At 37.5% G+C, this 18697-nt stretch overlaps 1 protein-coding gene across 1 annotated transcript; it reads left to right on the plus strand.

Moving 5' to 3' along the window:
- The first annotated feature begins 17656 nt into the window (after positions 1-17656).
- On the plus strand, positions 17657-18493 carry LOC140928172 (histamine H2 receptor-like). The gene has a single exon (XM_073377885.1). The coding sequence runs from the start codon at positions 17657-17659 to the stop codon at positions 18491-18493; it is 837 nt and encodes a 278-aa protein (XP_073233986.1).
- Positions 18494-18697: the final 204 nt, after the last annotated feature.

An 18697-nucleotide genomic window follows, 5' to 3' on the forward strand; every position in this document is an offset into this window, starting at 1 on the left:
GAGTACTGAGTGAAAGTACAGTTATTGAAATAAGAAAAGGCCTATCCACTTATTAGTATGTAGGAAGACCGTGAGTTATTAAAATATCAAAAGACACTTAATTAGTACTCAGGAAGGCACTGACTAGGCAATTAAACTGGAATGCAGGATGGAACTGACTAGGCACTTTTTAGGCACTTTGTAGGCCTAAAAATGAAGTAGATCATCTCTAAACCACCACTAACGAGGCTCAAATTAAGCAGAAATAATAATTAACAAAACATAATAATAATAATAATAATAATACTAATAATAATAATGATGATGATGATAATAATAATAATAATAATAATAATAATAATAATAATAATAATAATAATCCTGAGTACAAGGTCAATCAGTACAACATCATCATGGATGTCCTTGGGGGCTGTTCGAAAGAGGTCGAGAAAAATATTAAAGAGCTTGTAGGAGACAAGTGTGAATCAATTATGCGCCAAATGCAAAAGGAAATCCTGTCTAGTTCATTACACATTGCTAGAATGTTCTAGCTGAGCGCTTAGATGTCTACAGGAATTTTGAACACCTGTTTTAACAGATACTTAATCTTGTACATTATCGAAATTTTATTTACATACCTTAGACGTTCCCATAATTAAACGGACAGCTATCTGAACGATGTTTTTCAACTTACGAACATTTTCATTCTGTAATTAAGACGTCCATAAAGCTTTTAGGTTTTTATTTATTTATTTATTCAATTTTTATGACACTCTTATCAAATCATTTTTACCCAGGTTTTTATTTATTTATTTATTTATTTATTTTTTGCCCAAATTATTGTGTAATCGTTACCATAAATTTTCGTCGATGCTGCGGTTGGTTACGGTTTGCAGCCCAGCCAAAGCTCTTATTTTTTACTCTGGGCATCCAGAAGTTTGTACTACCATAATAAAACGTCAACTCATGGTTCATCGGGTAAAAGTTAATTGGAGATTTTTCTTAGGGAACAACACTGAGCGAACAGATCTTATCACTAGAAGACGTTTCCTTAATATGTTTGAAGATTCACAAGCAAAGTAAAAAAAAAAAACCTTCCCCCGATAGAATTAGGAGAAGGTAAGTACCACAATTTGAGAACCACTGAGGCTCAATTTGTGCGAAAAATTGAAAAAAAAAAAAAATCAATCATTCAATCAATAAAAAGCGTGTAGGCAGCCGTGCGTCAATGTTGCATCCATTATTTACGCACATTTCATTACTTCGTTGACATTGAGACATTATATGACATTTGTGGTTATGAAAGACAAAGCGTAAGACACAAGCACCTAGACAGGTCACGCATAACATAGTTTCAACTCCAGAAAAATTCCCAGCACTTGACAAAATGAGTTAGATGGAACATAAGAGCAACGAAGTTTGAAACAGTCCGAATTTACATTTTAAGTGACGTTTTCGCTGCATCCCTGCTACATCATGATTTCTAGAGTGACGTTTACGGCAAACGGCTAACGTCAGATTCAAGTTGAGATTATCTAAAAATAGAACATGTGCTGCTAAAAACAGTGCAAAACAATTGGTATAGACAAAACTAACTTCAGACTACTAATTTTGTGGTATAAGTAATTAACATCACTAAAGCACAAGTTAAGGGAAAACTTTCTCAATTGGTAGAAATTCACGTTTGCCGTTTACCGTAAAGGTGATGGAGTCTAGGGTTGCATTCCTTTTAGCCAAACATTTTTCGGATTTGAACATTCCAGATTGCTTTGATTTCCGTGCTAGCCGGAGCAAAAATCTGAAATAAGGTTGATCCGTACATTTAAGCTGCCTGTCGCTCCGATCATCTTCTCAATTTCAACGCGTCGTTTTTTACTTCTTACTGCTAAATTAAGCGTCTTCTCGTGGAGTAAGGAAAAGCAAGTCAGCTTTTTAACTAGTGGTGGTTCACATTGGGACTCCTCAACTAATATTACCTGGAATTTGATTCAAGAACATTCAGCAGACAATTACGAATTCTCAAGCGCTGAGAAGCGCGCTCTAAACATAATAAAAACTAAACATAGTAAAAAATAACTTTTGCCTGAACTATCCTTGACACGCCGTGTTTATTGATGAACGAGCACGTTTTTGCGATTGAAAAGGATCAAGGCCCCTTTAAAACGTCGTGCTACTGCCGTGCCGAACTCAATTGATCGAATTAAATTCGACTTTAGCATGGCAGTAGCGCGACGTTTGAAACCAAGTCGTGCTACCGCCGTGCCGAACTCAATTCATAAATTATAAATACATTAGAATACATATAAAAGTTTGCTAAACCGTTTTTTGTGTGTGTGTGTGTGTGTTTTGTTTTCGGGAACAGCCGTTCTATTCGACTGAATTAAATTCCGCGTCTGAAATCAAGTCGTGCTAGTGTCGTTCTGCAGTCGAGCTAGAGTGAAACCAGCTTCAGGGCACGGCACAAGCACGACGTTTGAAACAGGCATAAGATACCAATCTGAACGATCCACGTTCGGAGGTATATCGTAAGAATTGCAATCTTAGATTGGATTAGTCTTTAATGCAACAACAAATCGAATTTTCGATCGCAAAATTCGGATTGAGATTGGCAAAAAGGAACGCAAGCTAAATCTCTCTATTGAGTATTGATCATGAACGTCCGTGATGAGCAAGCGATATAGGTCTTGCTGGAGACGAGTGACTCACTCGAAGTTTTCTCGCAGTTTCGACAATATCAGAAGCAATTTCAAAGACGACGTTTTCGCGGAATTAAACGCTTTATTTGGATGAAATGGTGCTAAAAATCACGTTAACAAAACGCGACTAACGGTAACGCGTAAAGAAATTAATGCTAAAGAATTTGTCTTCCGCTCCAGTAGTTACCTTTTTCTGCCGCGTGTCTCGCGTTTCTTGGTTATTATCGATTGGTGGTCTTTACTTGTGTATCTTCAGTTGATGTTGTGAAACTGGCAGCAAGACGAGGAAAATGACGTGCTTGAATTATATTCCTCTTTTTCCGGCAGGGATTGGATTAGCGGGTCTGTCAAAATGATATTCCGGGTTATTATATTTAGTAAAATTCATGTGTTATATATGTGTTATAACCTACTAGAAACGAAAAGCGCCGGCTTTGAAAACCAGCTTTGTAAGAGGAGCTATCAGTGCCGAGAAATACCGCTGCAAGCAAAATAGGTAATGGCGTCATTTTACTGCTATGACAACCCCTATGGCATTGTAACCCTGATCAAAACAGATTTTAGCCTTTATCTAATGCAGCTGTGGTGGTAATTTTTCCAAATCTTTGTTAATGGCGATGTAGTTTATGCTAAAACATTGTAGGTATTGACTATAAAAAATCTTATCTAGCCATCTTAAAATATCTGCAACGCAGGCTACTTCTTAAATAATTTGAATGGTTTTTACACAAAGACAGGTTAAACTGTCTGAGCAGCAAGCTAAATATATTGTTTTCTTGATCAGAGCTAATATTTAAGCAAAAGAAAACGTTTTCCGTGTTTGCATAGCCTGATATAAACACGAGAGGGGTTGGGAGAATTCGAGACAGTTATATCAGGCTATGCAAACACAGGGAAAAAGTTTTCTATTGCTTTTATAAAATAACTTTACCGAGAAAAAACTCAAAAACTCTTTGTTATGGTACTGATTAAAACAGAAATTCTTACCAGTCCCAAAGTCTTGTTCACGAAGTCTTGCACGCGTAATCAGTTCTTGTTTTGCAAAAAGATGCGTTCCAAAATACGGATTTTTCTCGCTTAAAATGTCAGCTTTAGCGAAAAAAAATTGACACAGCTTGTTTGTAAAGATTTTCTAAGTTTCAGCCGACGAAGGAATGGGTAAATAAAGTAACCTTGTCGAGTTTTGAACTCAAAAACTTTTTCTAATTCGTGCTTACGTGATTAGCGCGCGAAAAGCAAAACATCTTGACGTCACAACCATGTTTACATACTCTCATGCAAACACGCCTCTCGGCCAATCAGAGCGCACGTACTATCTGAGCTATTTTATAAAATGGATTAGAAAACGGACGGGTTTTTATTAAGAGTAACATCATGATGATTTCCGGACGACTTTTGGCGACAAAAACAGAGCTATATTTATGGCAGCGATTGTAATTTTTCTATATTTGTTTAAGGAAACAAGCAAAATTTGAAAGTCGACTCAAAGTAGCCTTTAGGTTTTGTCACTGCAATAATCGGGGTTTTTAGAGCGCTTTTCAAAAACACACGAACTCTGATCATGAAGATCAAAAGGCAACCGACGCTTGCGTTTTTCGCTGCCGTCAATCATCTAAGCAAACCTCATAGGAAACAGAACTTTACTTAAACGGGTTGAAAAGCTCATGGTTTGTGATCTGTGATTGGTGGATTTCAAACCATTTTGTGTGTTTCTGTGTTGGTTCGTTGGTTGTGATCGTAATTATGATTAACGGCAGCACAAAACTCAATTGTGAAGGCGGCTTTTGAACTTTAGAGTTCGCGTGTTCGTGAAAAGCTCAGTAACAAGTTCCCCATAAAACGCAAGGCTGGACTTGCGTTCCATGCTACATTTTCTACATTTTCTTCCTTTCAGCTGTACAGCCACCTTAAAGTTGACTTGCGTTTCTATTTTACAGTTGCAATTTCTTTTGAACGCATACAACTAGGAAGACGTTGCTTTAAAAACTTGCATGCATGTTTGAATTTTGAGGCCGATGTAAGAGAATTTCAAGAAAGCTTATACCGCGATGAATATTAACGTATAAGAACAAAAAACTTATTTTTGCCCGAAAGAAAGCGTGGAAACTTAGCGTCAATGTGGTCCTCACAAAGGCGAGTTTTACAGGCACAATACGTTTATTTATATGTCTCAAATCTCAAATCTCAAATCGTTATTTTAACAAGATAAAAAATTCACCAGGTTTTTTGTTACATATAAAGTACAACTACATAACAATATTTAATAATAGTAAATACATATCTAAAGAGTCTCTTAAAAATACTACTCAAAATTACACTAAAGTATACATGTTTTCCATAAATGCCGTGTATCTAACTTAATTAACTAAAATGAAAGTTTAACAGTTGCTTAAATGAAACAATTTAGAGATACTCTTGCCTAAGATTGCAGTGCAGACATTTCCTGAGAGTTGCACCTCTATAACTAAAGCTCCTTCTTAGGTAGTTGGTTCTTGGTAAAAGGACATTTAATTTGTTCGTAGTTTGGTTTACTATTAATAATCAGCAAAAGTAAGTGTTTTTAAACTAATCCTCGATTATGAGAGCTTGGCGTGAACAAGAAGCGTTTACAAGAAGTATACTGCCGTTTTGAAATCAGGAGAACGCTTCGAACAACCAAAGATGAAAGACACTTGCTAAGGTTTTTGAACGACTGTTCATCATTGTCTGTTCCTGAGACCCCATCATGGCTGGATTATTGGAGAATTTTTGAGATTTAAAACCCGAAAATGAAGGAGGCAATTTGTTTTCTTTCGACGTTGCCATCGATGGGTGAGTTTTCTCAGCGCTGGGGTTTTCATTCTTTCCTTTGGCCTACTGCAAGAGTCATCGTAGCTCGTCTTCGTCGGCTTCATCGTAGTCGTTAAGGAAATTTATACCTCTGTGGCCTGTGACATTGGCGATATGTTCTGTACTCACAATCTTTGCTTTCTTCAGCTTCCTGACTGTTGTTTTTCTTGTTCAATGATTCGTAAACTTTTTTCTCACTTTCTTTAAGGCTAGTACCAGCTACGGATACTTTCATTATGTTAGTTATGGTATTTTCGCCCATTGGTTTAGTTTGGAGCAGATGTTTATTTAACAAATGAAAGAGTAATCAAACTATGAAATCAAATAATAACAAAGAGAGGTTATATACTTGAAGTAGATCTTTATGAGAAACTTTATGATCTGCATAATGATTATCATCCTGCTCCGGAAAAAGATGAAAGTGGATAATGTACAGAAATGAGTTGGTAATTTTTATATAAAGTATCATTATGTTACTCTGCAGAAAGCGAGCGGAAACCAGACTGGCCACTGTTTAATAAACCATTTTCATTTAGATATTGATATAGCTGGTCATAGATAATTTTTTCGAAAATTTTGGCTACGGCCGGAATAACAGATATAGGCCGATAGTTGTTTAGGTCAAACATAGAGCCATTCTTAAAAATTGGTGACACTTAAGCCAGTTTCCAGTCAGAGTGGAAAATACCAGTCATTAACGATTGATTTACGATGCCCGTTAAAGAGGGCGTAACAACATCGGCAGCAATCTTCAGAAGCGTGTTTGGAATTTTGTCAAGCCTAGTTGCCTTTACCTACATCGATAACCTTAAGTAATTTGATTACTTTTTGAAAGGTGTGAAGAGTTGTTACTGGCAACCTCCGATAATAAATTACAGCTTAAGTCACCCACAAGATATAGTTCCAAGTTTTCAGCGTCAACTTGATCAATAATTCTTTCAAAGGTTGAAAAGAGGTCAGGAGATGATTTTGGTGGTCTGTACCAGTTAGAAACGAGGAAGGGCTTTGAGCGGGCTTTAGTGATTTCAATAGTGAGACATTCAAGATTATTCTGACAAAGATCGGCACGAAGCTGAAAATTGATATTTCCACGAACATAAATACAAACACCACCATTCCCGCCGTCTCAGTGTCAATATGGCGACGAAGTTTTAAAATGCCGTGAATGAAGATGTCAGGGCACAAAAAGACGCTTGAAAAAACCTGAACATACGAAAGAGCACACCAATGAAAGATTCTAAAGACAAAGTTGAGCTAACCACCCCCCCCCCCCCCCCCTCCCAGTCTCCCCTATCGCTTATCTTATCGGAGGCCAGCACGTTGAAAAGAGGCTTAAAGTTTATTTTACGCACACTCTTTTCTATCATGATAATCATACAAAAATAACAGGCAGGAGGGGAGATGAAGGGGGAGGGGGAGAGGGTGGGTGGGTGAACCATTAAAACTGAGAAAGTATGTGTATATAAACAGCAACGGAAAAAAAAAAACAAAAACAAAAAATAAACAAACAAACAAAAAATACTGAAGTAAATACCGAAACTTGCCGCTTCTGCGTTTTCTATTTCTTCGTTTTCCATCAGTCTTCGTTTTCTATTAGTTCATGAACAGAAATAAATATAACGCTTTTTGGAATTTTATAATTTGTTTCTATTAAAACGAAATCTTTTTAGTAGCCTTTCTTTAAAATTCTTAATTAAACCATTGAAAATACGCGAAAACACAGTGAAAACAGGACTCCACAGGACACGTAACAATTTTTTAGGAAGTCCAGAAATCCTTATAAGTTATGTTCTTTTTGGACTATTTTTATAGGATAATTGGTCCACTTCAAAACTTTGTGAAATTCGCAGAAGCCTTTCACTGTTAACCACTTTTTTATACCTGTCGCAAGTTATATGTCCTACCCGTCACAGTTACATGGACAGTGTCGCACTTTTGAGGCTGTTGAAATATGTAGTAAGTGTCCAATGCAATTTGCAATATACAGCGTTTCGTGCTAGCCTGAAATTCATCCGTTTGCTTCGAGTCGTTTTCTCCTCTCAACAACGTTACTGAGGGAGTAATAACGACTCGAAGTAATCGGATGAAATTCAGGCTACGTTTCGTGCCTGATCATGTAACTGCCTTTCATTTTTTTGTGTGAGACAAATTTGACAGTGAGGCATGTTTGACCAAAGGAAATAACGGGAATTTGCTACAAAGTGTGAAGGAATTGTCATAAATCGTGACGGGTAGTTAATTACAAAGTGTTTTGGGCAGTTTCACAAATTGCGACAGCTTTTTTTGTTACAAAGTGCGACCGGTATTAGAAAGCGCAATCTGAATGATTGTCACAAATTCTGTCGTTTCAACGAATCTATTGCCAATGAGTGAGAACCAGTTTGCTCATCGGCATAAGACTCGTCACTCGTAAAGTTCGACGTTTGAGCTGGGCCTAGCAATTTTTTTATAACTGGCTTTCAATTGTCTACTAACCATCTTACTTGATAACAATCGTAAAATGAGAGCAAGTCAGCTTTAAGTGGACAAGTAAGAATCCTTGTTCTGTCCCACTTCGGATAATACTCTATCACTAACAATCCCCCAGCTGTTTATAACATCTCATATCGACAAGTCTGCTGCAGTAACAATCTGACAGATTGCTGTGGTAAATTCAACTACATTTTTACTGTTTTCGCTCGAGTTTTCCTCACGTTTGTCAAATCAACAATTGGTGTTTGATCCGGCTCTTGTAAAGGCGTACAGACTCTGAGGAAACAAAACTAACTGCTGTATTTTGGCTCTTGAAAACAGAAATATCGTATGCATTGTACTTCTGTTGAAAAATGTCGAACGATGAATTGGTGAAGTTAACTGGAGCCGACATAAAAACTTTCTCTGTTCCTTACAAGTGAAGACAAAAGGAGAGAACTTCAATAAATTCCTGCCGCCGAACTATAGCAGTTCGCGATAAAAATTTTGCTGGGAGTTTATTTGTCTATATTATAAAAAGAAAACTACAATTTCGTGGTGAAAAACAATGTCTTACTAGCCCGTTGCACTCGTTCGTAAAATATTGTTTTAACCACTCGAAACCAATAAAATTCCTATCTTCCCGCCGTCGTGTAATATCCTTTATATATGCTTCGAAAGAATGACGTTTTATTGTTTATTTTATTTTATTATTTTTTTTTAATAAGTGCGGGTACGCATGCTCTCTCCTCTTCCAAAAGGCTTGGCGAGTCAAGTCAAATTTGGCACAGCTTTCCTTAGTCCAAGTTGTTCGAAAGTTGGATATAGTCACTATCCACCAGACAAAAAAATACCCAAGGTAGGTAATAAGAGTTTGACAAACCACCAATCAAGATATCCACTAGATCTGGATCTGCCCGCTTTTGTTTTGAACACACATTAGAATCTACATCAAGTAATTAGGGTTAGTAGAGACAGAACAAGCTTAGGCAAAGCTTTTTATTTCTATTGAGAATTGCAGTCATTAACATATAAACGGCTGTGCACTTATTAGCATGCAGGGGAGCACTGACTAGACAATTTATTAACATATGAAAAGAACTTACTAAGCGCCTACGTAGTTTACCTATACTAAATTAATCAATGGAAGACGGCACTTTTACCTATACTAAATTAGTATGTAGGAAGATAGTTTTAATCAGTTAATAATGTCCCTATACGTTTACCTATGCCACGACGGGGCTTATCTTTGCTGAAGCATGACTATTTTTTCTTTACAGCTAATTAGTGAAGGAATGATTTAAGGAAAGCGTTTTCAGCTCCACTTAGTGTCTCAGTTTTGTTTATAACAGATTTTCAAAGTAAAATAGAAGACAACGGCGTTTCTCGCGTTAGTAGACGATTGCTCCTCTTATTCCTACCTTTGGTAGTTGTTCAAACCATGCTAACGTTACTAATAGAATCGGGTAAACCTAGCCTAGCTTACCCTTGTAAGAATATTGCGTGAAAGTACGGTTATCAAAATATGGAAAAGACTATCCACTTATTACTTTACAGGAAGACGGTTGTTAACATATGAAAAGAAATGACTAGACACTTAACTGGTATGCAGGAAGGCACTGACTAAGCACCAAGAGATGATAAACCTCCGAGATACCCCATATACCCCATATAGGCCTTATACCCATCGTAATCCCTCTAAAGATATTTTTAGATCGACCCTGAGGTCTGTTGTTCCCAAGAGGGGTGAATGATAGCCAATGATATGTCCTTAATTTTAGCAATGTTGACAGGTAGGCAAAGGCCCACGCAATACTTGGCAACTTTCGCGAATCAATTGTTATTTTTGCGGAAGAAGTAGGTTAGGTTACGAAAACTGCAACCATAGGAAAATGAGTCGCACGTATAGGTTTTGTGGAAGAATGCGCCTTCAGGGAATTAAGTGTAGTAAGTGCGTTAAGACTTGAAGAAAATGTACAGTGGCATAAACTGTAAAGCTTCAAATAATTTTAATAACGAGATAACTACAGGACATCCCGCTGAGGACTCATGGGTCGAAGGACTCACTTATATCAAGAAAATAAAAATTGAATATATCAGCCACTAAAGAATGTCCTTGGTGTAGCTTCGGTTTAAGTAAGAATTCGGATCTGAAGATACTTAACCCTGATCCTGCAAAAAGTAAGAGCGTCTCGCGTTTCCCGTCAGAACATAGCAGGAAATCATCATCACATTTACGGACTAAAAGCTACAAATATGCAGCTATTGAGATTTATACATACACTTAAGAGAAACCAAAGAAATTAAAATCACTACTAATAGGTTATTTAGCTGCCAGAAAAAGCTCACTTTTAAGAGGTGAAAATAACGGCTTCTGAGAGGCATATATCTTACAGTCAAACTGGGAAAACCTTGAACACCAGAAATATTTCTAGAATATGTTATTGCATTGCACGAAAAGCCGATCAGGCGTAAGCAACGGCAATTAGCCAAAGTAAAAAAAAAATGTATAGGAAAATACGTCAACTCATGGTTCATGGAGTAAACATGACTTGCAGATTTCTTTCATTGGGAACAATATTTCTATACAATATTTCGACTGGCCAATACCAGTCTTCATCTTGTTTATTAGGAAAAACCACGAATATACAGAATATTATACTACTGTAAAATAATAAACAGAAGTTACATGGAATGACGTGGTAAGGTGTAGATGCTAAGAAAAATAAACCAAAAAAAGATAAATATTACATAATAATTATTATATCGTCACGTTTGTTTATTCCCAGAGGCACGATGGTTTTGGCTTTATGAATGAGGTGGGCCTCACGTATTTTCCTAAGACAATCACGTTCATATCTAAGGCCCAGTTCATACGTCGTGCTTCTGCCGTGCAGAGCTTAATTCTTCATTTAAGTTCGACATAAGCACGGCAGAAGCGCGGTTTCTGAATCAAAGTTTTTAATTAAGTTGGACAAGGTCTGCCGTGCTACACGACTCTGGCACGGCAGCGGTTCAAACGTCGTGCTTATGCTGTGTCGAACCTAATGCATAAATTTCGGAAATGTATTTTCGCTGGTATCAGCATAAGCATTGAGTCTGCTTATTACCCCGGAGCTCCTTTGCGCATGACGGCCACGAATCAGACGCGTAAGCACTGGAGTCGAGAAATTGGTCGAGAATGGTTTATAACAAACATGGCTGCTTTTCATGCAAGTAGTTTGCATGCTCCTTCCTCCTTGGTTTGCAATGCTACAGAGTCCGATAATTCATCAGAAGACGAACTAACTTTTGACGAAAATACTCCACTAGCTGGCTATGAAGAACAAGATGAAGAGGAAGACGTGGAAGCGATCGGCGGTTTTCTCGGAAGAAATAAGAAGAGCAGCAATAAAAAAAAATAATAAAAAATAAAAAACACTCCCAATTATAACATTCGCCTGACGGTCAAAAGGAAAAGGATTTTTTGCTGCATTTCTTTTCTTCGCCTCCTCGAGTTTTGTTAGAGTTGTGCAAGTAGCAATTTACGCTAGAGTTTACAATGCAGCGCTATTTTCGTCACTGCTTACCCCTGCCCTGACTACTGTGCGAACACTGAATTAAGTTCGACTCTGGCACGACGTCTGATTTGAAGTCGTGCTTGTGCTGTGCTTCTGTCGAACCCAATATTAATTTGGTTCGGCACGACAGAAGCACGACGTATGAACTGAGCCTAAGTGTTTCAATTGGGATAAGTAATATATGGGAAACAGAGTGGCTATTTCTGGGAGGGCGTCTACAATCATGCCTTATGTAATCTTTATCTTTTTTCCGGTTTATTTTTCGGTTAATTGCTCCTGTTATTGCAGTTTCTAGAATATCAGAAACAATTTACTAATGCAAAAACATGCAAAAAAATGAATGAAAAGCCGCCGTTTTGGCGTCATCGTGAAGACAATCTCAGGGCTAAGTAACAAACATATTTGTTTCTACTTGAGTGCATCGCTTAGTACGTTGACTTTGGAGATTTGAAACTATTTAGGGTGCGTTCGATTGGCCTTTACTTCTAGAATAAGAATAAATTATGAACTATTCCTTAAATCGAGGGAAAATAATTTTTAAAAATATATACACATTACCCGCGTTTTATTTCTCTTGAATACTGAGTGATGTTTCAGAAATATTATATTGCTACAAATATCGCGTCAAATACGGACGTTGTTAAATGGAACTATGTAGAAATTTCATGGGAAGATTTGACGGAGGAAAATTGTTGCATACCTAGCTTATAAAAAGAACCCACACCACAGTTCAAAAAGTGGAGGGGACGTAGACCCCGGTGGTGGGGCCAAAAGGCTTTACGGGTTGTAGAATTAGGCATGGGAGCTATGAGTCCCGTTCGTGCCCATTCCCTCTGGGCAGGTCTGTGTCCAGAAAAGCTGGTAAAACTAAAAAAACTAAGCCTGCAAACAGTATGTTCGTGGTATTTTCCCCAGCAGTAAAAAGCAAAAGGTTAATTAAGGGAATCTTGCCACTTCAAGCGTTCATGACAGTTTCACTGATACCGGTGGGTATCCACCCTGATAAAATCTTAGATTGATCTTAGATTTTAAGAGTGTCGAAGTCGTTTGAGAATTTGCGCCCGAAAACAGTGAAAATAGAGGTCACGGAAATTAACCCTCTACTTGAAATGGCTTCAACTTCAACTTCAACTTTATTTAATAAAAATATTGATTACAATAGACTGTCCCGCAAAATAGCAATTGCTAATCTAGGTGAACCAGTTCAAAGAAAAATAAAATGAAAGGAAAGGGATGGAACGAAACCATTTTAAGTTACAATAACTAATATTTCTATCATAGTCTTATTTTAATTACACTAAATCCACTAAGAAAAGACGAAAAAGGAATTGACGTAGTGCGAAAAACGAATTCTTTTGTACAGGAATAACTTAACTGTTAATTGAACTTTGGCTCGAAAATCACGTTAACAAAATGCGACTTAGATTAACGCGACTTTTTGAAGCGTTAATTTCCTACAATAAGATAAACGACAGCTTGCTTTGTACTTTGGAGAATAAAGAAACTTTCTCGCTTTCCTCGTGTAAAACGGAAGAGATTCTCCTCTGTTCCAATAGTTAGTTACCTTTTCCTCCGAGTGTCTGGGGTTTCTCGTGATTGATCGTCTAACGTTGGTCTTTATTTTCACCATTAAGTTCGCCATTTTATTCGGTTGTTGTGAAACTGGCAGCAAGGCGAGAATAATGACGTGCTTGGAATATTTTGCACCTATTCTGGGACTGGATTAGCGGGTCAATCAAACGGATTTATTTATTTCTGTTCCATTATAAGAATGACATCGCATGCATCGCATAAATTCCTACGTAGCCTTAAAACTTCCGTCAAGTTCATGATTTGCGTAATGATGATGTTTGTTTGATTTTACAATATCATATGGCATTTCACGAGGCAAAAATCTGTTGCTCTAGGAGTTTAAATAGAGGTCATCGAAATCTAACTGACAGAGACAGTTGTAACAAGGGCCTACACGATAGTTTACACAAATTATATTAGGAAAAAAATCGTAACTTTGTTCAAGATTGGAAGATCACCTCGAAGCATTGACACCACTACATACATAACCTGTTCCTTTATGTGTTGTATCGCCCTACTTCAAGAAGGTGAGTTTAATTGTAAAGTAGAATACGTGAAGTAGCATTGGCCGAATTTATATTAGAGGCGAATTATTTGTCTAAGACGAACTACCCGTCTGAGACAGACAAATCGTTTCGATATAAATCCGTTTTTAGACGAATTTTAGCCCCAAATTCGTCTTCACTAAATGTCAGCGAAGACAAGACATATTAGGGGCCAAAATTTGTCTTAACACCGGACTTATATTTAGATTCATCTTAGACAGGTAATTTCCGCCATTTTCAGTCGAGTTGTCAGCTCGTTGTTTGGTGAAGAAAAAAATACATCGATCGTAGACAAACTGGCTAGCTTGTAAGTTGAACCTAAAGTTTGCAGCCTTTATTCCCTAGAAATTTTGATTGCTTCAGAAATTAGCAAGAAATTACAAATTTCTTGTTAACCGTTCCATTCAACTACGGTCTTCAGAGTATTTCTACTAACTTAGCAACGATTTTTGGAGGTTGTATTTCTCACAATTTGTTACCAAGATATTGCAATTCTCATGTTATTAAAGATGTTTCTTGGAAATTTATGTACAAAGCAAAACTTCCCCTAGAATCTTTTAATAAAAGTACGGTTACTTCATGTCCCCGAACTTTCCAAAGGAAGATATTACCATCTTCCCAGCGTGCCTGTGCCTATTTCTGGGTAATTGTTACCAGTCTGTGTGATGAAAACATAAATTTTACTCAAAGTATCGGAGGAATTTTCGCCTCTGTAAGGATGAGATATGGAGGTAAAGTAGGTAGTGAGTAATTTCTCGTATTTCATTAGAAGGACAGGATGATTTCTTGATTGAATTATCCTGTTTTCTGTAAAATTGACTCGAGATCAGTCCAGGAAGATCGAAGCACGCGCATCCTTTGCACAACAAATTATAGAGCTAATCACATTATCAAACGTTTTCATGAAGAAAATTCAGTATAATGCAGCGAGTTTTCAGTCAGAAAAATATGCTCCTCTGTCATATGTAGGGTAATAAGTATGGGCTTTTCGTGAAAACGATCAAAAAATTCCCAAAATCACCTATACGGCCACCCGGACGTGTTCTCACTTTTGACAAGCACCAAATTTCCAGTCCCGGCTGTCTGATGAATGAACATTAATAGAGTTACGCTTCAACATGATAGAGAATTTATTATGTTTAGGTTTTATTTCTCTTTATTTACGTTTTTGTTATGTGTTATCTTTAAAAGCGAGTGATATTTACGCGCGTCATTTTGAGTACTCCTGCATGCGATGTTTACGTACGACCGAAAACAAGCGGCGCAGCGATTAAAACTGCGAGAGAGCCCACTAACAATCAATAAAAGAAATATAATTCGGTGGAACTTGTACAGAGACAACAATTTTTATTCACGAAGACAAGTATATATTGAGGGTAAAGTGTGTCCAAAAATCATGAGTCAGGTAAGCATAATCTTATAAACTTTTTAAAGAACCTGGCAGATTTATGTTTTAAGCCGGCTTCCCGGTGTTTGCTATTTTTCAAGATGAACTCGAGGCAAGAAAATCGCTCAGACCTTTCTTTTTACAGCAAAAACCGTAGAGAAATATTCTTCTGAACGTTTTTTGTATTTATTGAGGTCAGAAAATGTCTAAAGGCTTTTTAAAGTTCTGTAAGCTTATATACACAAGCATACACTAGCCGCATAAAATACGCTCGACTTAAGGAAACCTGAAAAAAAAACAAACAAAAAAAACACACACTCACACTCACACACACATCAGTTGCAATAATTACCCAGGCTCACCAGTCGAGATGCAGCTCCTGAAGGCCATCAAGTAAGGCCAGAATCACTTGAGCCTTTTAAGCCCTCTTACGCATCAAGCAAGGTGAAAAACGAAAACATACGAAATTGGATTTCCGACGATTTTGACAAGCGACGCATTTCTCAACTATAAATCCAATAAACAAACCAGCCATGAATTGATAGCAGATGTATTCATTTTGTACATCCAGTGGAAAAAGATAGTCAAAAACATGACAAGTTGGTGACACAAACTACCGTAAAATTCCGAAAATAAGCCCCGGGGCTTATATTCTTCAAAGGCCCTTTTGGAGGGGCTTATTTTTGGAGGGGCTTATATTCGGAGGAGTTTATGTACGGAGGGAAATTTTCGTTTCAAAATCGATCGGGCTAGCTTGTAGTGAGAAGAATATTTGCCATTTTTGCTTTGTTTTACTTTGTATTCGAGGGCAAATTCCAAGTACAAGCCCCCCCAGGGGGCTTATTTTCGGAGGGGAGATTTAACGGAGGGTTTTTTGTGTTACAAGTTTGGGGGGCTTTTATTTGGAGGGGCTTATAGATGGAGGGGCTTATTTTTCGGAATTTTACGGTATGTCAGTTTCAGCTACCAGAAAACAAGTTTCCAGATGCTGCATACATTTCCGCATGAACTCACCTGAGTGTCAACTTGAGCTATCAGAAAAGAAGTTTCCAGATGCTGCATACATTTTCCGCATGAACTCACCTGAGTGTCAAATTTTAATCAATTAGAGCATAAAAATTCGACGAAGAGCGTGACCAACGCATGACCATGGCGAGAAAAGTCAAAAGCGACTGCCTTCCCTGCATGTAAAAGCTGGCTGAATTTTCGCGTCAGAGGTCAGTTTGAAATCAAAATTTTAATATTGCAGCTCATGAACATAACTTATTTCACGTGCATTAAAAAAAATTGAACTTGAGCCTGCGATCATTTGAAAAGTAGTAACTTGTCAGCGGATAATTCAATTTACATATAGTGAAAGAAGTTAGTGTTCACATAAATAGATTGTACCAGTATAATGTAAATGTATTATTTATCAAACACAACAGGAATGTGTTGCCGGAAAGAACAAAATCTTACACGTACTCTGATTCCATGTAGGACATTATGTAATTCAGATTTTTTGGATTTAGGAAAGTAAAAGCAACGGGAAATAAATTAACCTATGCCACTGATATTATTATTATCAAGGAAATAAAGGGAGATGTAAAGAATCAACCATAAGAGGACACAGAAAAAATGTGAGCCCCAGATGGGATTCGAACCCACGACCCTGCGTGTTCTAGATCGGATGCTCTAACCTCTGAGCTACTGAGGACTCGTAGGCAAGCAAGGGTCATTTTTGTGGGTTGGACTTGCGAACCGCATCTCGCAGTCACACAGTCCATCACAAGCAACACATTAAGGCTTAACTGTATCACACAGTCGCGTTAATAGCAAGAAATATCTCACCCTTAATACAGCCTCCAACCAACCAACCTATGCCACTGATATTAGTATTATAAAGGAAATAAAGGGAGATGTAAAGAATCAACCATAAAAGGACACAGAAAAAATCTGAGCCCATCGTGGGTTCGAATCCTATCTGGGGCCCAATGTTAAAAGAGTAAAAAGTTTCCAGTGCAGATAAATTTTGTCGACACAAACATTGTCAACATACAATTTTTGGTTTAGATATTTAAAAGACAATTCCAAATTTGTTTACAAGTGCGGAAAGGCCATTATCCGCTAAAACTACATGACGCCATTGTAACCTACCAACGAGGCGTCGTCGTTAAAATAATCACGGAATATGACTCAGCGTGACTCCTAGAATAGATTTCAAATTATTTTCATGGCAAGAGGGTTATGTATAAGGGATTCGCTCTCTTAGATTATTCCCTCTTGACTCAAACATATGAAAACTCACACATTGCGTGGCCGCCCTGTAGCCTTAACTTTCGGGCTCTTGTTATTAAGCGGACATGAATTTCTCACAGTTGCTAAATAAAAGCAAATTTAAAAAAAAAGTTTATCCCCTTCTTCTATCAGACAGTATTGATCATCTTCTTCCCATCTGGAATTGGCGTGCGCAAATTGTGTTAGAGCTGTTCAGAAATTAGGTAGCGGGGCAAAGCAAAAAAGGCGGGTAAACAAGCTAACGTGGTTTTTTACCGTCGTCTTTCTTAAAGTTAAGATACTGACCTTTCTTTCTTCTTACTTGTTACTGTAGCGGACAACAAACTCAAGCAACAACACCAACGACGAAAAGAACTCAAGATGTATTTTTCTTCTTCCGAGTGCATCATCTGGGTTACAGTATTTGCCGCCGAGTTTCTTACTATAGTAATAGTGAACCTCCTTTCAATCATTGTCTTTATAAAGAACAGAGGCCTTCGCACTCGCAGGATGTACTTGGTTATAAGTTTAACCGTAGCGGACATGTTGGCTGGAGGACTTTCCGGGAGTGTCTTGCTTTTCAAAGTCCCTGCCTGGAAAAGTTGTGACTTTGTAGAGGTTTATCCGGTAGTCCCTCTTATCTCCCTGACAAACATTACTGTGATTTCGTTAGAGCGAATGCACGCCACGTTTCGTCCATTGAGGCATCGGCTCGTCAAGAGATGGGTTTACGTGGTAGCAGTTACTGTTGTCTGGGTTTTTCCTGGTATTACATCAGGCTTGGAGAAAGAAAGAAAAATTCTGAAAATATGCGTTAATTTTTTATGGGAAGCACACAGTATTTTGTGTTTATTTGTTATCTTCGCTTCGTATACATCCATTTTCCTTAAGTTTCGTTTTAGAGCACATCCACAACGCCATTTTGCAGCCAATTTAAGACAGAAGAAACTTACCGTCACATTGTTTATAACAACTTTAGTATCTTTACTGATGTGGCTACCGTACAATATATTCAAGTTTCTTGGCATAACTTCTAATGGAATTTCAAATTCTACCACAATACTCTTGAATGTCGATCTTTTTTTTGTCTTATTATTTTTTGCAAACTCTCTTGTAAATCCCATATTATACACAGTCAGGATGCCGGAATTTAAAAAAGCTCTGTTCTCATTGTTTAGACGTCAACAACGACAAAATGTTGCTATTCCACCACATTGATATTAGTAATTGTATGTTAATTCACTGTACTTTATAAATTCTGAATGCGAATGTAAAAGCCTATTGCATGTAAGACTGGCGGGAGTCACAGCGGGCTCAGGCACGTCCGACTTGATTATAATAAATGAATAAAGGTTACTTACTTTATCATTTCTTAAAGTTTTTTGTCTTTTTGCGATCATTTTTAATTTTGCAGTCAGCTGG

This window comes from Porites lutea, chromosome 1 (assembly GCF_958299795.1).
Source record: "Porites lutea chromosome 1, jaPorLute2.1, whole genome shotgun sequence".
NCBI classification, from domain to species: domain Eukaryota; kingdom Metazoa; phylum Cnidaria; class Anthozoa; order Scleractinia; family Poritidae; genus Porites; species Porites lutea.